General features: G+C 37.9%; 1 protein-coding gene across 2 annotated transcripts in view; it reads right to left on the bottom strand.

The window, feature by feature from the left end:
• CBFB (core-binding factor subunit beta) overlaps nucleotides 1-23,133 on the bottom strand; it is a 57,596-nt gene that overhangs the window by 4,083 nt on the left and 30,380 nt on the right. Inside the window, exons 4-5 of one of the 2 annotated variants that reach the window (XM_040498271.1) lie at nucleotides 21,868-21,984; nucleotides 11,862-11,988 (exon numbers count right to left, since the gene is read on the bottom strand). In XM_040498271.1, the coding sequence (XP_040354205.1) occupies nucleotides 11,862-11,988; nucleotides 21,868-21,984 (244 nt within the window). The remainder of the gene's footprint in view (nucleotides 1-11,861; nucleotides 11,989-21,867; nucleotides 21,985-23,133) is intronic. The other variant, XM_040498270.1, reaches the window with a different exon arrangement.

The raw sequence follows: 23,133 nt of genomic DNA, 5'->3' as shown, positions 1-23,133 counted from the left end.
ACCTAGTACCCCTGTGGTTTACATACAACATTAACTCTCGGTGTCTTTCACAAATTCCAATGTGTGTTTCCTACATAAGCTTTCTTCAGGGACTACAAATGTCAGTGGAGCACAAATGTCTGACTGTATACAGAACCTGTTTCCTTCGGCAACCATGGTTAGATGATATTATACACTGGCAACTCCATTTTACCAGTAGTTCAGGCACAAAAGCCTGAGGTCACCCTAACACCTCTTTCTCTCACACTCACCTTCAGATTCTAACAGCTCTACATTAACCATATTCTGCATGTGACCACTTCTAACTGCCCCCACCTCTCTCACCCCAGTCTATGCCACCACCATTCTTAATCTGGATCTTCTCTGGAGTCACCTCTGATATATGCCAGTAGCTGAGACTTCTTCAAATTCCTATGCAATCTTTAGCTAAATGGAATACTGTACTATTATCGCCAACTGATTCTTCATTGTCTGTTTTTGGCAACAAACCTAAGCAAACTCTAACCAAAAGTTGAAACAGTCTCATTTCAGTTCTTAACATCTAAAACAGTTGTTACAGAAAGAGCATCCTTGACCTTCAAACAAGCATCTAAAGAAATCATACTTGTACTGTATGATCAAGTTTTAGTCAGAAGCTCCAGCTGTGTCATTTCTCAAGAGGGTTCTGTTTAGACAGAAATGAACCTTCCTTGTTCCTTTCAAACAAATCAAATAAAACCCAACATTAACTTCTGTAGTCCTTCTTATAAATACTGATAGGAGATTTTAACTATTTTTTATTAGCATACTGCTCACTGACTGAATTTTAGCCTATTTCTTTCAATTAACTAGTCAGGTTAAAGTTACACTGCATGGTACAGACTGAAAAACCAATGGAATGCATATTCACCAAAAACAAAAACAAAACCAATTTGAGTTTCCATGAAGAATCAATGTTAAATGTAGTGTAAGGATGGATCGATTCTGCAAAATCAGAGATGGTGATTTAAGCATCTGGTTTCAGTCAATGAAGGTTAGAAAGGGGCTGAGCAGTGAAGAAACACTGAGAAAAATCAATCCTAATTATATATCTACAAATCACTATTAACCTACCAATAATACTTTGTGAAAAGGATATTTCAGCTTTGGTCTTGAGATAAGAGTAGTTATCTTAATAATGGGATGACTTCAAATGAGTGACAGCATGTCAGCAGCAGTCATCAGCAGCTGGAGTTCTCCTTTCTGGTCATGGCTGTGCAGAAGTTGCCAGGGATTTGTTTGTTTAAAATAAATTTTGGTAAAGGCATGAGAGGAGTAAAGTTGTTTTGCTACTTATTTGTGTTTGCAGTTTCCATTTACATTGTGAAGATGGAGTCAGAAAGATGTAAGGGAAGACACTGTGAGGGAAAAGCAAAAATAAGATAAATACAGACAGTGGGGGAAGTCAATAGCGGGAGAGCAGGAGAGGAGTAAGAGCTGGAGACTGGAATGAAATTTAATGCTCGCAGGGAAGAGGTATGGGCTGTCACATGAAGGAAATAAGCACAGAAAAACAGATTTATGTTCAGTGAAATAGCTTCCACAAGACCGGAATTCAACAATTGGATGAACTGCCTTGAGAAGCAGTGCTTTCTATTGTCGTAGTTTTTAAAACTTTTTTTTATGTTTATTTTTGAGAAAGAGAGAGTGTGAGTGGGGTAGGGGCAGACAGAGAGGGAGACACAGAACCCAAAACAGCCTTTAGGCTCTGAGCTGTCAGCACAGAGCCTGATGTGGGGCTCAAACCCACAAACCATGAGATCATGACCTGAGCCAAAATTGGACGCTTAACCACCCAGGCGCCCCTACTGTGACAATTTTGTAATGAGGGCTCAATGTTTTAGAAGGAATTCTATGAGTAATCAGTTAGACTAGATGGTGGCTAAGAAACTCTCTGAACTCTATTATTCTACCAGCATCAAGTCCATAATTTCTAGTTTCTTTTTCCTCTGTCAATCCACATGGGCACTTGATTCTAACTTTTTATTAACAGCTATTTCAGAATAGTTTTAATATAAAGCAGATACCCACAAGCCTGTTCAGGATACAAATATGTTTTTAATATTTATAAAGAAGTAATCTAGACACTTTACTACAGACCTCCTACTACCAGTTGCTCCTGTTTTCTTTCTTTCAATATGCTATTGCCCAAATAGTTTTGAGGAGGCAGTCATGAGATGAGTCCAAAATGTAGAGAAAAAGAATAGTCACCAGGCACTGGAGTTTTCCCTACTGGCCAGGGCTGTGCAGAAGTAGCCAAGAGCAGGGATACCCAAATAAAAATGAATAAAACTTCTTGCATGATTTCCACTCTTTTATTATCAAGATCATCAAAATCCTGAAAACTCGTGAGAAAATGCCTTAATATTTCAAAATAGCTTCAACTTACTGAGTATATACTGTGTTCACACACTGTGCTTACTATTTTATATGTCTGACACTTGACTCAACGTCAGAACACAGAATCACAGAATTTTAAAGTGGCAAAGTATGTCAGAGATTTTTAGTTCAACTCTTATCTGACAGATGGTAAGCCTATGACCAGGAAGGTTAAGTGATTCCCCAAGGTTTCACAGTTAGCTGGTGGCAGTCAGAACTTTAAACTCACAATCAGCATTAATGTCAACCTAAGTCATGGCTGTTTCTTCCAACTGCTAAAGCTGGATGAGACACAAAGCAGAAATTTTAAGTGCTAGTAATATGACAGAAGGGAGTGTACTTTCTCCAAACTCATTAAAAAGGTAAAAACCAAGTCAGCAGACAATCATAAACACTTGTCAGGTAAGGAGAATGCAAGAGCTGATCTAATGGGCATGTAAAAAAATATAGGTCTGGGGTGCCTGGGTGGCTCAGTTGGTTAAGCATCTGACTCTTAATCTCAACTCAGGTCTTTTATTTTTTAAGTTTATTTATTTTTTTTGAGAGAGAGAGACAGAGAGCAAGTGGAGGAGGGGCAGAGAGAGAAAGAGAGAATCCCAAGCAGGCTCCACACTGTCGACACGGAACCCGATGTGGAGCTTGAACTCACGAACCAGGAGATCATGACCTGAGCTGAAACCTAGAATTGGACACTTAGCTGACTGAGCCACCCAGGCACCCCAACTTATTTATTTTTTTAATTAAGGAAAAAAAGTTTATTTTTGAGAGACAGAGAGAGTACGAGCAGGGGAGGGGCAGAAGGAAAGGGAGACAGAATCCGAAGCAGGCTCCAGGTTCTGAGCTGTCAGCACACAGCCCCATGTGGAGCTCAAACCCACAAATCGTGAGATCATGACCTGAGCCGAAGTTGGATGCCCAACTGACTGAGCCACCCAGGTGCCCCTTCTCAGCTCAGGTCTTGATCTCAGGGTCACGAGTTCAAGACCCATGTTTAGCTCCATGGTGGGGTGAAGCCTACTTAAAGTATATATGCATACATATACATATGTATATATATACTTCTTATAAAGTATACAACTTTAGGAAAACTTTACAAATAAAGTGACATTTCAATATAAAAGAGATAGTAGAAATAATCTACATTTCTGAGCGTGGACTGGGATGGCTCTGCCACTTTAGCTATGTGATCTTAGACAAGTTTCTTATTCTCTTTCAGCCTCAGTTCCTCAAAATGGAAATACACCTTGTAAGAGTGCTTTAAGAACCAAGTGTAGGGCGCCTGGGTGGCGCAGTCGGTTAAGCGTCCGACTTCAGCCAGGTCACGATCTCGCGGTCCGTGAGTTCAAGCCCCGCGTCAGGCTCTGGGCTGATGGCTCGGAGCCTGGAGCCTGTTTCCGATTCTGTGTCTCCCTCTCTCTCTGCCCCTCCCCCGTTCATGCTCTCTCTCTGTCCCAAAAATAAATAAACATTGAAAAAAAAATTAAAAAAAAAAAAAAAGAACCAAGTGTAAAACAAATATTGTGGTGTATACTGCCTGGCATGCAGTAAGTACTCACACTGTCATTATTACAACAAAGCTGCTCATCACTTCCCAATTTATCTATAGGAGCATTTGCAATGTTAAAAAAAAACACAACAACCCTGTATATCCTGCAGATAAGAGTAATTTTTAAGAAATAAGGCTGGAACAAAATAAATCTTAATGGAGTTTTGCATCTCCTATGCTAGAGAGCAAACCAAGACTTTCTGTCTCGGTGTGGGAGACCGCTGATCTAGCACCCTCTTCCTCCTTGTCAATCCCCTTCTGATTCTCATTCTCAGTCTGAGTTCATATTCCCACTTCACTCTCATCTACTGCCTTTACCAGAAGACACGTCAGGAGGGCCTAGGATAGACAGATTTTTATGTTAGTTTGTCCTCACACAAAAAAGAGTGTTGGTGCAGTTAAAGTGATTTGAACACTGAAGTCTGCGGGAATTTAAAATAGTGGCTGAGATTTTTCTTCTTGGACCACACAGAATCGAAGGCTCCAAAAACATACAAAACAAATATAAAAACCACATAAAGCCTTTTGCCTGTTTTTATTTCCAAATAGTTTCCACCTAAAATTCTCCTGTGATTTGAATTGTATTAAAACTGCCTATAGTAAAATAAACAATAATTATTTACTCATTCTCTGACATTAAAGACAAGAATTTATTTGCTAACACTTTATAAACCAACCAGATGAAAGTATTTTCTACATAATGACAGAGAAAATCTTTCAGCACCCTGTCACCATGCAGCTGAATTAAGAACCAACAGCTTTAGAAAGTTAAGAGGCCAATCAACTTGAAGGCAGCCTCTAGACAGGGAGTATACACGAGCTGCTACCAAACAGATAATTGAGGCATCTTTCCAATTTATTTATGACCAAAGCACTCATTCTGTCCTTTATGAATCTCAATCTTATTTCACAAAAATCCCAAAGTAAGGCATTTGAATTCCAGCTGTACAGATATGTGACCTGAAGAGAACCGTCATCAGTAACACATCAACATTTTCAAATCATGGAAGGATTCTCAGGTAACAAGGTACTTGCCTCTTTTCAGGTGGCAACAGACAGGAATGAGAGGCATTTCACAGAAGAAATGTCTGTGATTATTTTTTCTTTTTTTAACATCTAATTTTTATTAAAATACAAGAGAGTGCACAGATCATAAATATGTAACTTCATGAATTTCCCACTAAGTGAACACACCCATGTAACTAGCACCCAGATCAAGAAATACAGTATTACCCAAACTTGGGAAGTTCCTCTTGTGCTGCCCCCACAACCCCCTAGTCACTACTCAATCAAGGTAACTGCTATCTTGACCTCCAACAGAACCCAGAAAAGTCTAAAGCCCTTTACTACTGTTAAAAACCAAACAACCAACACCAGAATATAAAATAGCTTGGCAAAAGATCTGACTTTCACAGTCTAAAGATAGGATATGCCTGCTTTTACTGCTACTCCAGATACACTGTGAACCAAAGTGAGGAAGTGAGCCCATTTTAAATGTCAGATACTGAGCTAGGCAGCAACCTGGGAAGTAGGACGTTAGCTGTTTTACAGATGAGACTCACAAGGATAAGTAACTTTTCTAATGTCACAAGGCAACAAATAGTGGAGCCAGGATTCAAAATCAGAGCAATCTATTACAAACCTCATGCTCATTCGACTACATCAAAGGTTTTCAAGTTATATTCTGCAAGCTACTGGGTTCCATGAAAACACCCTGGGACTACAGAAGGAAAACAGAATAATCCCTACCCCCACTTCATCCAGAACAATGCCTCTTTTATCTATTATTTGGGGTTCTCTATAAAATTTCAAATGAAGGAAGGATTTCACATTTTTAGAAAAAGCCCATATGCCAGAGAACACATATAGCAAGTTCTAGACTCTTCTAGTTGCATCATTTTGTGTTAACACTAAAAACAACACCCCCCCCAAAAAAACCCTTTCTTTCCTAAAGAGGTAATAGATGCACATGATACAAAATTCAAAACGTATACAAGATAAACAGTAAAAAGGAATCACCCTCCCATGTGGCTCCCAGTTTTCAATTGGTTTCCTACATGTCCTACTAAAGAGAGACTATGTATATATTCAAGCAAATATGTGTATGTACTCTTTTTTTAAAAATACCAGAAGGGTAAAAGATGTTATGTACCTTTTGCATACCATTTTATTGTACACCAAAGATTTAACAGTATTTGGATAAGGTTACTAACATAAACAATGTTTCTTCATTTTACTATAGTTTTTCATTTGCCAAATTAGTAATAATCTGCTATGACCTCTGAAAGGTAAAGAAAATATCATATACTGGGGCACCTGGGTGGCTCAGTGGGTTAAGCGTCCGACTTCAGCTTGGTCACAATCTCACGGTTCGTGAGTTTAAGCCCCATGTCGGGATCTGTGCTAACAGCTCAGAGCCTGGAGCCTGCTTCGGATTTTGTGTCTCCCTCTTTCTCTGCCCCTCCCCTGCTTGCACTCTGTCTCTCTCTCTCTCAAAATAAATAAACATTAAAAAAAAAAAAAAAAAAGGAACAAGAAAATATCATACTACTAAAATATCTTTTTTCAGAAAACCAGAAAAAGAAAATACTAAATCCTACCATGAATGATGGATTGAAAAATTTCTAGGTGCACCTGGGTGGCTCAGTTGGTTAAGTGTCCAACTCTTGATTTTGACTGACATCATGATCTCATGGTTTGTGGGTTTGAGCCCCATTGCTGGGCTCAATGTGGAGCCTGCTTGGGATATCCCCCCTCTCTCTCGCTCTCTCTCTCCCTCCTTCCACTCATGTGTGCTCCTTCTCTCTCAAAAATAAATAAACTTAAAAAAAAAAAAGAAAACTCTCTAAATTTTACAGACAGTAAAAGAGAAACCTGCTCAAGGAGTTTTATAACTGAATACAGGTTAAAAGACACTAACACATACCGAAACCCTTTGTAATCTTAACCTTAGACATATATTAAATGTTCATGAGCACCACCATTACAAATTTAGCACTGCAGGGCTAGACGCCTCAGAGGTTATCCCAACAGGGCTGGGACATCCCTAAGCCTCTGTACTGCCAGGATCTCAAACTTCCAAGGACCATTTACTGGGTTACTGCCACCCACGAGTTACCACTGCTCCTTGGCCCTTGCCTCTAGTCAGGCATCAGGACCACCCACTGGAACTATTATTATTCTTTTTTTGCCTCAGCCTTTTCTTTTCCAGGCAAAAATGGTTTGTAACCTCTCCTGGCAGGTTTTATTTTTCAACTTAATCATCTTTATGGGTGATGTGGAAATTAATTTCCCAGTGCTAGGCTGTATTTGTAGAGACCTTCTGGTTAGGAATCTGGTTTAAGTCTTCGCTCCTCCTTCCATTAACCAACTACTTGAAAGAGCAAGTCAATTTTTCTCAGTATCAGTTTCAACTGTAATAAGAATTTTAGAGTACACAGCATAATGTCCCCTATGGATGTTCAAATTAAAAGGGGGAAACAGTAATTTTCCCTAATGTTCTCCTTTTAGGAAAAAGAAAGTAAACTGTAAGGAAACAAGCTGATACTAGGAATCTGTTATGGATTTTTTTTTTTAAATATATATGCACAAAGTACCAAAAGACACACATACCCAAAACTCCCCTAAGTGACTGCCAGTACTGCAAGCTCTGGAGACAGATTTCAGTCCAGCTTTGTAGATGAAAGTTCTCTACAAGAACGGATGGTTTAATTTTTGCCATAAGAGACTACAGGATCTTAAATCATTGATGACAATCTAACCATTTTTGCTATGCTCCAGGTCATAATGCAGGGAAAGTGCCCTGATATACTTTTAGAGAGCTAAAAGGATGTTCTTCGCCAGATCATTCAATTAACTGGAACCAGCACAGTCGTCAAGCTCTTAGTGCTAAAGAAGTACTGTAGAGCTATTATTTACTGTAGGCATACACAAGCCAACCACCATACTAAGTGCTTTTACAAGCATTTCCCCCATTTAATTCTCACAATGATTTCTTTCTATGAGAAAACAAGCTTAAGAGGGATTGGCCAGCAATGGAACAGGAATCTCAACTAGGCCTGATTACAAAGTCCATGTTCTCAAATCACGGACATAAAACCAACCAAAAAACAATCTATCCAAGCAACAAATTATTTAATACCTCTGTCAACAGAATATGTTTTTGTTCATACACAAATATAAACACATACATATAAAATTCATACACCAGAATGATTTTCTTCAAGTAGCATTATTATTTATTTATTTATTTTTTAAGTAGGCTCCATGCCCAGTGTGGAACCCAAGGTGGGACTTGAACCCACGACCCTGCGATCAAGACTTGAGTGGAGATCAAGAGTCGGATGTGTAACCAACTGAGCCACCCAGGCACCCCTTTAAGTAGCATTATTTATAAGAATAATCAAACTAGTATTTAAGAAAAGACAACCTTTAGTATTAACTAATCTAGAATTTTATTTAAAGCAAAATATATACAAAAACTTCCTAAATAACTGTTCCATTAATTATCAAATATTCTTCACTTATGTTTATTAAAAAAATTTTTTTTTAAATGTTTATTTATTTTTGAGAGAGAAAGAGAGACAGAGCATGAGCAGGGAAGGGTAAGGGAGAGAGGGAGTCACAGAATCTGAAGGAGGCTCCAGGCTCTGAGCTGTCAGCACAGAACCCGACATGGGGCTCGAACTCGAGAACCTTGAGATCATGACCTGAGCCAAAGTTGGTCGCTTAACTGACTGAGTCACCCAGGCGCCCCTTCACTTATGTTTTTTAAAGTTTGTTTATTTTGAGAGAGAGTGTGCGAGTAGGTAAGGGGCACAGAGAGAGAGGGAGACAGAGAGAATCCCAAGCAGGCTACACACTGTCAGAGCAGAGTCTGATGAGGGGATCAAATTCATGAATGTGAGACCATGACCCAAGTCAAAGTCAGATGCTTAACCGATTGAGCCGCCTAGGCACCCCTCAAATAATTATTCTTCATATATAATGTACCTGAACAACACTTCTTAAAAAATGTTTATTTATTTTTGAGACACAGAGACAGAGAGACAGAGAGAGTGTGTATTGTGTGTGTGTGTGTGTGCGCGTGCGTGGGGGGGAGGGGGGCAGAGAGAGGGGGAGACAGAATCCGAACCAGGTTCCAGGCTCCAAGCTGTCAGCAAAGAGCCCAACGTGGGGCTTGAACTCAAGAACTCTGAGATCATGACCTGAACCGAGATGAAGAGTTGGACGCGTAACCTACTACGCCACCCAGGTGCCCCTAGACGAAGAGCACCTTTTATAAAACATTTTTTTTCTTACATTCATTTAAAGACATATTGGCTTATTCCAGAAAGACTGACCAATCATGTTCTCAGACATGACAAGATCTCTTACTACTTTAATGCTTCTGCATACACTGCTCTTTCTGCCCAGAATGCTTTCCCTAGCTTGTCCAGTGAGCAAACTCCCACTCTTCCTTCAAACCCCTGCAAGGGTATTACCCTGTGAATTCCCCAGACAGAGGCAGACATAAACACTCATTCCTCTATAGTGCCACTGTTCCCCTTCTGAACCTCCATTATGAATGCCTGCTGCTAAAGTAGTCTCCAATTGTGTGTTTATGTATCTATTTTCCCTCAAGACTGACAGTTGCTGAAGGACAGAAACCGTGCATTTTCATCTATATATTTCCCAGTCCCTAATGCAGAATCCTGCACAACATAGTTGGGGTTCATTACTTAGTACTTACCTAATATAAACCAACAAATTATAAACATTTAAAATCTTTCCAGAGATCATTAGCATGTATTATTCGACTTCAACTAACTTCTAGGCTATCCTGTAACTCTAGTTTTCAGACAGGCAGGATAGAAACTGTATTCTGAAGATCTCCATTTGACAACTAAACACAATGTACAAAAAAACCCCACTGTGATGGGTAATGTGAGGGTTAAAATATCAGGGCCCCATCTCATTGGGAATCTACAATACAGTAGAAGACACTTTTTAATTGTTTCAACATATTGTTCAGTAAGAACAATAACAGAAGTAAGTGCTCTGGATTCTACAAAGTGGAAGGGCCAGTTATAATTAAGAAGGCTAAAGAAGAGACTGACAGATAACATTTAAGTTGGGTTTTAATGAATGAGTAGAAAGGTATATTACTAGGCACGGAATAAACAGTATGAGCAAAAAAGTTCAGAAGTATAAGGTAAATGCATATTATATGTTTAAAACCTTCTTACTATTACAGATACAAGCACTCCAAAAGAAAATGGCATGGGAAGTCTGATCACAGGAATTGAAAAGCTTCAAAAAAACCAAAACCAAATGCATTGCATAATGTTTAAAATAACATTAAATTTTCATGTTAATTTAAATAATAGTGCACATATAATTTTGTGTATGGAAACCCCACAAATTTTCTGTATGTAACACTGATTAAAACATTTTTTTAATGTGCTAAAATACACAGAACATAAAAATCACCATCTTAGCCATTTTTAAGTGCACAGTTCAGAAGTGCTAAGTATTAAGTACCTTTATTTTGTTGAGCAACCAATCTGTAGAACTCTTTTTAATGCCCGGAAATTTTTCTATTAGTTCATGTAATATATTTTAATTCTATTTCTTTTGATTATCAAAGGAGAATGTGTGCTAACTTCCTATTTCTTTTTGTGTGAAATGTATACATCAGTAAGTAAGCTTATAAACTTGAAGCATAGGATGTTAACATTTGACAATATTCTTTTTCAAACACATTAGTTCTCATCTTGATTGTTTTTGTTTGTTAGAGTATACTTTTTAAAAAAAAAATTTTTTTTTCAACGTTTTTATTTATTTTTGGGACAGAGAGAGACAGAGCATGAACGGGGGAGGGGCAGAGAGAGAGGGAGACACAGAATCGGAAACAGGCTCCAGGCTCTGAGCCATCAGCCCAGAGCCATCAGCCCAGAGCCTGACGCGGGGCTCGAACTCACAGACCGCGAGATCGTGACCTGGCTGAAGTCGGACGCTTAACCGACTGCGCCACCCAGGCGCCCCTGTTAGAGTATACTTTTTATAGAAATTGGATTTTTGAACAATGTATAGATACTTTAAATAGTAGTCTCATAATTAAAGTCTGCTTAAAGTAGGGTACAATTTTATATAGAAAAAAATCCATGTAAATTAAAAGTCATATAAAATTTAAATAATGCTTAAGACTAAACCTCAGTCTTCCGTTGAAGACTGAAGTGACAGGAGTAAGAGACACAAGGCAGTGATTGCTATAAAAACTGAAGTAATGAGTACTTTTGAGGGGAGGGACAAGGTCATAATTAGATGCATACGTGGAGGGGGTGCTGCTGGGAGAGCTGTGAACGTTTGATATTTTTGATCTGGATGGTAGTGATTAGGGTGTTAGCCTTGTAATAATTAAGCTACATATTTCTTTTGTGTAGATTTCTATATCTGTACCATAAAAAAGTTAAAAGTGGGCTACTTAATTCAATTCTTTGAGTAGTTTGAAAACATTAAATTTTCCCTTTAGTAAGGAGAATACACAAATGGCTAAAAATTAGTTACAAAATCAAGACATTCATAAAAAAAAGTAAAGTAATATTATTCCCAAAGAGTTAGTAGGTATTCTAGGATAACATAAGGTAATTTTTACAAATAATCTGACAAATAATTGAGACAAAAAAGAGGTAAGATATTTGGATCAATAAATTAATAGAATATATACATGACAGTAAATGATTTTTATGAGGATCAATGAATGAGGAATTCATGTACAACCTTAAAATTAAGACCAAGTTTCTTTATAGCAATTACATTTAATAAATACAAAGACACAGTACAACTTTTGAAAAATGAAAGACAAAATTAAACTATTTAAAAACATTACACACAAACATGACATAGAGAGCCTGAGAGTTTGGGGGAAAGTACTAACCAGTTACTGCCAGCAGCTGTGAAACTCTCACCTCCATTTCCTCCCGATGAGACCTGTCTCTGTCTTCAAATTCACGCGTCCTTCTCCGGGCCTCTTCAAAGGCCTGTTGTGCTAATGCATCCTCCTGCTGTCAGAATACATGAAAGGGATATTTCAATTTTGATCTATAATAAAAATTTTTAATCTGTTATTTTTTGGAGGAAATGAACAGCAGAGTATATCTTCAAATATCAAAACCATTTAAAAAAGCTAACACTGAAGCTACTTTTAAAAGACAACTTCAGTTTGTTCATGTTTTACATCACACTTTGGAAACAGTAACTGTGTTCATGATCTTTCCTTTCCTTACCTCATCTACTCATCAAAATAAAATCCTGTACAAGTCAATACTTAAACCACAGAAGATCAAGAAAAAAATTTGGTATATACTTCTATAATTTGCTATTAAGACAGGCCAGGTCCTCAAATTAGGACACTAAAGCCAGAAATAGAAAAGAGAATATTAACAGAATTAATGATAAAAATGTTTGAAACTGCTGAACAACAGAAAGTAAATAAAAGTCCAAAGGATGTCACCAAGGAAAAATATTTGTAACATATAACAAATTTATCTAATTTTTCCCAATTAATAAAGATCTGCACATGAAGAAAACCCAGATACCTCAAACTCATCGTGTCTAAAGGGGCAACCGATTGAAACTTTCTCCTTTACTCTTCTCTAGTCTCCATTCATGGCATCCCTCATTCATTTCTGACAGAAACCTGAGACACCTTTGACTCTTTGCTCTCCTCTTTTCTCCACAGAGCCAATCAATCACCAAGTCCTAACCATCTGACCTCCTAAATATTTTTGAAATCTCTGTCTCCTTTTATTTCCTACATTTTTCCAGTTCGGGCTTCTAAGATCTCTTACTAAAATTACTACAAAGGTCTCCTAAACAGTCTCTTCCTGCTTCCATTCTGTCATCCCCAGTCTACCACCCAGCCATCAGAGCATGCCTTAGGCACAATCTAACCAAAACACCCCCAACTTAAAAAAGCTTCCTCATGGTACATAGCACTGGATGCTCAACTTTTGCAGTCACAGACTTCTCAATACCAGGATTTCTGATGGTACACTTGAAGAAACTAAAAGATAAAAATACCAAAAAAGTCATCAATATTCACCTTCCTAGATTCATTGCAGCAAGGGGTGGCCAGTAACTCAATTCAAACCAATGAGACAGAAGGATAAGTCACCTAACTGGGATTCTAAGAAAGTCCTTTAAGAGGTATTTCAATTTTTCTCCTTCCTATGAACTGATGCAATGCCCAGAGATACAGTAGTCATCATGCAAACATAATAGTGGGGATGCAGTCACACACTGAGCATAGCACAGCAGGAAGATGAAAAGACCCAGAGCCCCTGTAATATAATTAAGTGCTACACAAGACCTGGACTATACCTACACTGCTTGGTATCTTGTTCTCTGTGAGAAATCTTTTATTTGTCACTATTAGTAAGGCTGTTTAATACTTACAATTTTCACTGACACAATGTCTATAACCTAAACAAAATTGAAAGATGTAATCAAATTTCCATTCTTATGATACATTTACTAGCTTTATGACCCGGAGGAAGGCATTTCATTTCTGTAAGCTTCTGCAAACTCACATGTAAAATGGGCACAGTAGTAATACTTCACAAGATTACTGTGAAGATTAAATGAGGTAACATATAAAATGTGCTTAAGCATACTTGACAATCTTCAATAAGTGCTGGTATCTTACAAGCATTTACAAACATATCAAATTTACACATTTGACTAAATATCATTACACGTTCCTACTGTATTCTCAGAATGTACCATATAAGCTAGAGGTACCTGCAAAAGAACACTGTTTCCAACTGCCAAGAGTTTTCTATTATTTAGCTAATGATCAACTGGGACACATCTGGTAACAGGATACTCCTTCTGTCCTGTGCATTCATTCACGTTTTCATTTATTCCACAAATGTTTGAGTTTTTAATATGTCCAAGTCACTGTGTTAAGGTACCATGAATATAATATGAGAAACAAATGGTGCTTTTCCTCACAGTTTCTGGTCTAGTGGGGCAAGTAATGAACAAATAATTACCAAAAAAATATATGTCAACTGTGATTAAGTACAGTAAAGGAATATTCCATGATGAAATGAGAGCACATAACAGGAGATGTGATCTAATTCCCTAAGGAAGTTAACAGCCATTAATGTGTATTCTAGCAATGGTCAGATTTTTATTTCATTAAAAGAAAAAATAATATTATTACTAATAGTTGTAGTAAAATAAGCCAGGAGGGATTTGGTAGCCCTCTGCTTTCTAATTCCAGCTTCTGTTTTGGTCGTTTCTAGCAAGGTGTGAAATAGATGTGCAGAGATAAGAGTTTGTACTTTAATTTGAAAGACAACTGGCAATTACCAGCATTGTCTTGATCCTTTCCTGTTGCAACCTTAACTAACACCTATCCGCTTCAAGGGCAGCATAAAGGGCAACTCCTGATAAAACTACATACTCATCCATAAAGTGTGGTCAAATGAGCTAGGGACAACTAACTCTATCCAATCTCAGATGGTAGTGGGAGCAGCTTTCAACACTTTGGTCCCCACCAGCTCCATGTTATACTAGTTTGTTACTCCGTGGTCTTAACCATGATCTGCACAAAGTAGCCAGGTGGGGTCATCATAAAAGGTGGGTACATGTGAAACCCATGTGGCAAATAAAGGCTTTGCAGTTCTCTCATAGAGAATACACAGAATATTCTGACCATTCTTGCTGCAGTGATTTTGTCTTTATTGTACTGCCTAAATCTACAACGATACTTATTTTATGGTTTGGTAATACCTTTCTGCAGTTATGAATTTAAAAACTGGAAGTGCATGTTTAATGAAAAGTTAATTCATTTCCAAGAAAGTTGATGATGAAGATGTAATTTGCACAAAATAACGACATTTACTATTCTCTGTGGGGACCAGAATGGTATCACTGATCACATGAAAGCCAAAAGAAATAAAACTGCTGAAGAAGCTTCAATATATACTTCAAGGGCGACAATTTAACACGTGCAGCTGCAAACGGTACATTTAACACCACCCTGCAAATAACTTCATTTAAATCAAGTGATTTAATTCACTGACAAATGACAAATGATTCAATTCACATTATCATGCACATGTAAAAAGCAAAGCTGTTCATATGCTGATATCATTAACAAAAACCTTGCAAATAACTAAAGGACACCAGTTTTACATCAGTGTCATCAGGTATAGAGTATCTGTTAATTCAAATAATGGTTCAGTCTTTCTAACCTGATCATAGAACCAAAATTAAACTTTTGAAAGGGTACTACATTGAAGGTGAAACATGCAAAGTAAAAAAGTACAACAGTGAAGATAAAACTATTGGCTCTTATACTGATAATACAAATATAGATGCTGGTGGAGCACACTGTATAAAGAATAACATTCTCGGGGGAGCCTGGGTGGTTCGTCGGTTGAGCGTCCTACTTCGGCTCAGGTCATGATCTCACGGTCAGTGAGTTCGAGCCCCACGTCGGGCTCTGTGCTGACTGCTCAGAGCCTGGAGCCTGTTTCGGATTCTGTGTCTCTCTCTCTCTGCCCCTCCCCTGTTCATGCTCTGTCTCTCTCTTTCTCAAAAATAAATAAACGTTAAAAAAAAAAATTAAAAAAAAAAAAAGAATAACATTCTTAGTGAATTTCTAAAAACTATGAAGTAGAAATTTATTAGGGGGTGCCTGGGTGGCTCAGTCGGTTAAGTATCCAACCTCAGCTCAGATCATGATCTCACGGTTTGTGAGTTCGAGCCCCGCGTCGGGCTCTGTGCTAACAGCTCAGAGCCTGGAGCCTGCTTCAGATTCTGTGTCTCCCTCTCTCTCTTCCCCTTCCCCACTTGTGCTCTCTTTCTGTCTCTCAAAAATAAATAAAAACATTAAAAAAAAAGTTTAGAAATTTATTAGAAACTAGTTGTGGCACATATAACTCATAACTGGTCTGCCAATCACTTAGTTTATAGTTGCATAAATTAGAAATATATTTATCTACGAAGTAACTGAACTGTAAAATGTGACAAAGCTGATGCCGAATATAAAAAATACATCAAGACAGTACCCCCACACTTTGAGCTTTTGAAGAACTACTCTAAATCAAAATAGTTCCTACAATGGCACTGAACTTTTTTAAGGCAAATGAGTCCTCATAGTTATGCTTTGCTCAAAATTAGTTGGAAATCTCTGATTAAAGTATCCAAAGGTGAAATGCCAAAAATTTGACTTTTTAAAAAAAGTTTATTTATTTTGTGCACACACTCACACACACATGCACATGCACGCACGGGGGCAGGGGAGAGAATCCCAAGCAGGCTTTGTGCTGTCAGTGTGGAGAACAATGCCGGGTTCGATCCTTCGAACAGTGAGATCATGACCTGAGCCGAAACCAAGAATTGGAGGCTTCACCAACTAAGCCACACTGATGCCCCCCAAAATTTGATTTTTAAGATTTTAAAGAGTTACAATTATTGAAAACCAAATGCATAAAGAGGATGTTGAATTTTATCCCTACAAATTACAGAAAATAAATAGAAAGATGAAAATACAATCAGCAAATGTGATTTGTTTCTATAACTATACTAAGAATGATATTAATTTGCGGGGAGCTTTCAAAACATTTTATTGTATTATACATACAAAAAAGTACACTTACAGTAAGGCTTTACTGTCTAATATGGGAACCACATGTGGCCAATGAACACTTGAAATACACACCAAATTTCAAGAACTTGTTTCAAAGAAAAAAAATGTGGGACATCTCAATAAATTTTTTATATTAATTTTATGTTCAAGTATGATATTTTGGATATCCCGGGTCAAACAAAATACAATATAAAAATTAAATACAATTGCTTCTTTTTACCTTTTTTAATGTGGCTTCTAGAAAAACTTAAATTACATTATGTGGTTCACATTTGAATTATACCGGACAGCACTGTCCTAAATTACAGCTCAATGAATTTCCACAAACTGAACTTTCCATGTAACTAGAATCCATTGGAAGAAAGAGAGCAGTAATAACACCTTGGGAGTTTCCTTCAGCTCCATTCCAATAACTAACCTCCTCTCCTCTCTCAAGGGTAAACCACTATCCTTATTGCTAACAACACATATTATCAGTTTTGCCCATTTCTGTACTTTCATATGAAGGGATTCATACAACATGTGCTTTTTGGGTATACTCAATATATTTGTGAAATCCACCCATACTGGTGTGCAAGTTGTAGATTTTCATTATCACTGCATTTCTTTGTGTGGATAAGCAATTTACCCATTCTACTGTTAATGGGCATTTGGGCAGTTTGCAGTTTCTGGATATTACTAATAATGCTGCCATAAATGTCCAGTACACATATTTTGATGAATATATGTATTTATTCCTCTTGCATACCATGAAACTTAGAGTAGAATTGCTGGATCACAGGTATATGTAATTTGCAGTTTTAGCATGTATTGCCAGTTTTTCAAATGTTGTGTCAATTTTACATAACCAATATACCAACTGTTGTTTCATATCCTTGCCAACATTTGTCAAAGGTAGTCTGAACAGAGAAAATACCTGTGAAAATATTTCAGCTGAAACACTCAACAAACTTTAATTAAAATGAATTGTGACCATACTCTTTACTGTCTTAGCTTACCAGGTGCCTTACCTCAGCATCTGTTAGAGAATATTGTCCTCATCCCCTTGAGTAGAATTAAAATTTTCCCAATTTAAAGAGAGAAAGAGAGAGAGAGAGAGAGAGAGAGAGAGAGAGAGAGAGAGAGAGAGAATACTGTCCTCATACAGCAGAGAGAGAGAATAAGCAAGCTCTCTTGTGTATCTCTTATCAGGACACTACTTTTATCAGGGCCCCACTCTCATGACCTCATATAATTTTAATTACCCCCATAAAGACCTTATCTCCAAATGCAGTCACATTGGGTGTTGAGGCTTTAACAAATTAATTTTAGGGGAACAGAAACATTCAGTCCATAACAGATGTAAGCAGTAGGATTAGGATTCACACAATTATATGACAACGAAGCCCCTAATCCTAACTACTACATATTGTACAGATGATTTTGGGATAGGGAAGGTTATAGAAAAGTGCTTACTGTACGCTGAATGTTTGGAATCCCCTGCTTTAAAGTTTTTACATTATATAAGACCAATTATTGTATTAGTTTGCTATCACAACAGATGGTACTTACTTTGTAGTTATAAAGCTCAGTTTATAGACCGGAAAACTTGGAAAATTCTAAGTATGGAAAATGCTATGGGTTAAACTTAAAATTTTTATCTATCATTTAATAAAATATTTCAGTTTTACAAGTCAACTAAATCTGAAATTTTACCTCATATAAATTCAATCTGCTGTTATCACTTCTTTTTTTTTTTTTAATTTTTTTTAACGTTTATTTATTTTTGAGACAGAGAGAGACAGAGCATGAACAGGGGAGGGTCAGAGAGAGGGAGACACAGAATCTGAAACAGGCTCCAGGCTCTGAGCTGTCAGCACAGAGCCTGACGCGGGGCTCAAACTCACCGACCGCGAGATCATGACCTGAGCCGAAGTCGGCCGCTTAACCGACTGAGCCACCCAGGCGCCCCTGCTGTATCACTTCTTACAGAAACAGCCTTGTAAATTGCTGATTATTTACTATTTCTCTGAAACAGTTGGTCACTCCTTATCCCTGTGGAAATCAAGGTAGCAGGGATTCCTTCTTAAGAATTTTAATTTTCGGGGCAGCTGGGTGGCTCAGTCAGTTAAGGTCCAAGTTTGGCTTAGGTCATGATCTTGGGGTCTGTGAGCTGGGAGCCCGGCATCAGGCTCTGTGCTGATAGCTCAGAGCCTACTTCGGATTCTATGTCCCCCTCTCTGCACCTCCTCTGCTCGCACTGTGTCTCTCTATCAAAAATAAATAAACGTTAAAAAATTAAAAAAAAAAAAAAAAAGAATTTTAATTTGGGGGGCATCTGGGTGGCTCAGTCGGTTAAGTGTCTGACTCCTGATTTCGGCCCAGGTCATGATCTCATGCACAGGTTCGTAAGTTTGAGCCCCACATGAGATTCTTTCTCTCTTTGTGCCCCTCCCCCCACTTGTGTGCTCTCTCTCTCTCTCTCAAAATCAATTAATTTAAAAATTTTAAATTTACTTATTTACTTACTTATTTGTTTTTAAAGCAATCTCTACACCTAATGTGGGGCTTGAACATATGACCCCAAGATCAAGAGCTGCATGCTCTACTGATTGAGCCAGCCAGGCATCCCAAGAATTTTAACTATGAACCTTAATTTTTTACTAGAAAGGTTTTGGCTTTTTATCTCTTGATAGGAAAATTCTCACATTTCCATATATGGAGAACACAGAAACAGACATAGAGGGAAACAACAACAACAAAAAAGGATTCTTTTTTAGTCCTGTCATTATTTTAACTTTATTATGAGGATTAATATAGGGGAGCCTGGGTGGCTCAGTTGGTTAAGCATATGACACTTGATTTGGGCTTAGGTCATGATCTCACAGCTTGTGGGTTCGAGCTCCACATCGGGCTCTGTGCTGACAGCTCAGAGCCTGGTGCCTGCTTCGGATTCTGTGTCTCCCTCTCTCTCTGCCCCTAACCCACTCACATTCTGTCTCTGTCTCTCTCAAAAATAAATAAACATAAAAAAAAAAAAAAGAATATAAAAACAATCGAAAGAAATCAACACCTACTAATAAATGGACATTTTTACATGTTCTTTTAGCATTTTGAATGTCACTGCCATCCCATTACCTTCTGGTTTCCATAATTTCAAAAGACAAGTCAGTTGCTAAACTTATTGTGGCTCCCTTGCATGTGATGAGTCCGTTTTATTGCTGCTCTTAAGATTCTTTGTTTTTTCAAAATCTGACTATGATACATCTAGGTGTAGATTGCTTTGTGTTTATACAATTTGAAGTTTATTGAATTTCTTGGATATGAAGATAACTATTTTTAATGAATTTGGAAGTTTTCATCTGCTATTAATTCTTAAACTTTCTGCCCCTTTCTCTCTTTTCCTAGAACTTTCATGACATGTACACATTGGTACACATGCTGGAGTCCCATACTCTCTGAGACTGTTTTTGGTGTTTTTCTTTCTGTTCTTCAGACTGGATAATTTCTATTAATCTATGTTCATATTCACTACATCTTTCTTTTACCAACTCAAATTTGCTGTTGAGTGATCTCTACTGATATGCTCCGTTTGATGAGTCACTGTCATTGTAATTTGCCTTTAATCCTTTAAAGAAGAATCTTCCTTGAATTCTTTGAACATACTGATAAATAACTGCTTTTAAGCCTTTGTCACTAAGAAGCAACATTTGGGATCCCTCAAAGATAGTGTCTATTGGCTATTTTTTTCTCTGAGTATCAGTAATACTTTCATGTCTATTTACATGTCTCTTTAATTTTTTGGTTTAAAACTGGACATTTTAGACAATATTTTGTAGCAACTCTGAATTCTGACCCCTGCCTCCACTGTGTTGTTGCTGTTTTTATCTGTTTAGTGACTTACCTGGACTAATTCTGTAGTTTGCTTCTCCAGTAATGTGTAGCCTCTGCATGTCCCTGCTTAGTTTTGTTTTGTTTTCTTTTTAAGTCTAGCTTTCTAGGGGGCTGCCCTAGGTCAGCATAACTTAATAGTCAGCCAATGACTGTTGAGAGGTTTAGCTTAAACACCTTGAATCAGCACTTCGTTCTTCTGCCACCAGATCTGTGTGCAGCTTGAGGGATACTTTCAAAGTGCAGGGAGTTCATCACTCTACCCTGGTAGACTGGTAGCTTGGAAGGGCCCTCTTTGTCCTCTCCTGAGCCAGTGCAGCTTTATATATGCATAGTCTTCTGGAACATGAGAAGTAAGTGTGATTTAAAAAAAAAAAATTTTTTTTAACGTTTATTTTTGAAGGAGAGAGAGACAGAGCATCAGCAGGGGAGGGGCAGAGAGAGAGAGACAGAGGGAGACACAGAATCTGAAGCAGGCTCCAGGCTCTGAGCCATCAGCACAGAGCCTGATGCGGGGTTCAAACCCATGAACTGAGAAGTAAGTGTGATTTTAATAGGGCCCACATTAGCAAACTCTTTCCCTAGATTTCTGATAAATTTCTGGCTAGTTGGTCATTTTGTTGCTTCCCACATCATTAGCCTTCCCAGAACATTTGCCACAGAGACCTCTATTGTTTTTGATGACATTCCTGGGTATGGATTTTTTCATGCACTGCTCTAAATAAGGTCAGCTCCTTCTGACAGGACAATAGAGTTGCCAGTCCTCTGGCTTGTCCCACCTGCCTGTCTAACCTGAGGGACCACAGAGCTGAGGGAACTAATGGAAGCAGCTACTGACACAAGTTATCACTGTCCTTATTGAAATTCAGTAGCTTTTTTTGAATAAATACCTCTCAATGCATGTCCTTTGGTTAATTTCCAGAGACCTTAAATATGTGTGTGTGTGTGTGTGTGTGTGTGTGTGTGCGCGCGCGCATGCACGAGTGTGTGTTTTAAACAATTTGTCCAGTTTAAGCACTGCTTTTTGGGGAGAGGATTTACCAAACTCCTCACCAAGTCATTCCAGAAGTGTTGCTCCATTTCAGAAATGCTACATTTTATTTTGAACTCTTCTACCCGATCTAATGTTCTAAAGATCAAGAACAAATATTAAACAGAACCATTTACTGGACTTTGAAGTGCCCCCACTGAGCAGACAGGAATAATCCAATGAAATTTAGAACCACTGAAGGAAAAACTTTCCCCAAAGCCAGGACCAAAATGAGTCTGCACATCTTAAAGATTCCTCAACATCACTTCAACATGAAACTTTTTACACTTACTCTTAAAGATGGGGTAAAATAGATGTCTAGTTGAAGATTAGGGGTACAGAAAGGGACATGTTCAGTAGAGCCTGAAGTCACCCTACCTGGGCTCGCTCCTCATCAAACTCCAGGCAGCCCATACCATCCAGTCTCTGGAGGTCAATCCAGCCTTTCCAGATAACACAGACTCCATTCAGAATCATGGGAGCCTTCAAATACACCTAAGACACAGAAAAGACACATGAAAACCAATGATAAGCCATCAGATACATGAAAAATGAAGAATAAGCTTTAAGGAAACCTGTGGTTTTCTTGGGGGAAAAAAAGATGAATACAATTATAAAATTAAGAATTATAGGAAGGTATATAAACCATAGCTCTGACCAAATTCTAGAAGTTAAGTTAATCTGGTTTACCAGGATTTTATTTCTAGTCACAATTCTCTCAAATTGTTTTTTAAAAAAAGTGATACAAATTTTATAAAAACTATAATAAAATGATACTTGAAATAGACATAGTTGAAGCTGAAGCTAGGACAATAGGTACTTTGCCTTGATTTTTGAACCTCGGGTAAAAAGCTATAAAGATGGAAAACAACTGGAATTCACGAGCCCCTAAAGACAGCACACACAGTTTCCCTCTATTTGGAAACCTGGAGCCACCCAGAGTCGGGCTCTTCATACTTCCCTACTTCCCTTCAGTTTTATAAGCTACCTCATTGCTTCCTATGAAGTAATGCAGCTTTTTTCCTTTTTTTCTAACTTCAGTTAGCCAGTTAGTCTGCTTTTAACCAAAGAAACTTAACTGATACAACATTTATTTATTCACCATTATTTTTCAAGTAAACATAAATGATTCTAGATTAAAAGACACTTTAGGTATGATTTCAAAATTCAGACCAGTTTCATTTTCAACCACCAAATTCTGATACTGCCTGAAAATATAACTGTGCTCAAGAACAATTAAGGATCCACCAAGAAAGGAAAGGTGCTAATACTGTCATCTTAAGGTGAAAATTTTATTGTGAAACAGTAAGAAATATAAAAAATTTATTATAATTCCCACACTCTTCCCCCATCCTAATATCACACTATCCTAATAATGACTTTAGGAAAAAACAAACAAACAAACAAACAAACAAACAAACAAACATTGTTATTTTAGATCTTCTCTACCTTATTTAACATGGGCTTCAGGGGCACCTGGGTGGCTTAGTTGGTTAAGCCTCTGACCCTTGATTTTGGCTCAGGTTATGATCTCACAGTTCATGAGTTTGAGCCCCGCACCAGGCTCTGCACTAATAGTATGGAGCCTGCTTGGGATTCTCTCTCTCTCTCTCTCTCTCTCTCTCTCTCTCTCTCTCTCTCTCT

Source organism: Herpailurus yagouaroundi, unplaced genomic scaffold (genome assembly GCF_014898765.1).
Source record: "Herpailurus yagouaroundi ecotype Mexico unplaced genomic scaffold, PumYag 190, whole genome shotgun sequence".
NCBI classification, from domain to species: domain Eukaryota; kingdom Metazoa; phylum Chordata; class Mammalia; order Carnivora; family Felidae; genus Herpailurus; species Herpailurus yagouaroundi.
Note: the sequence above shows the minus strand (reverse complement) of the source record. Positions and strands in the feature narration are given on the sequence as shown.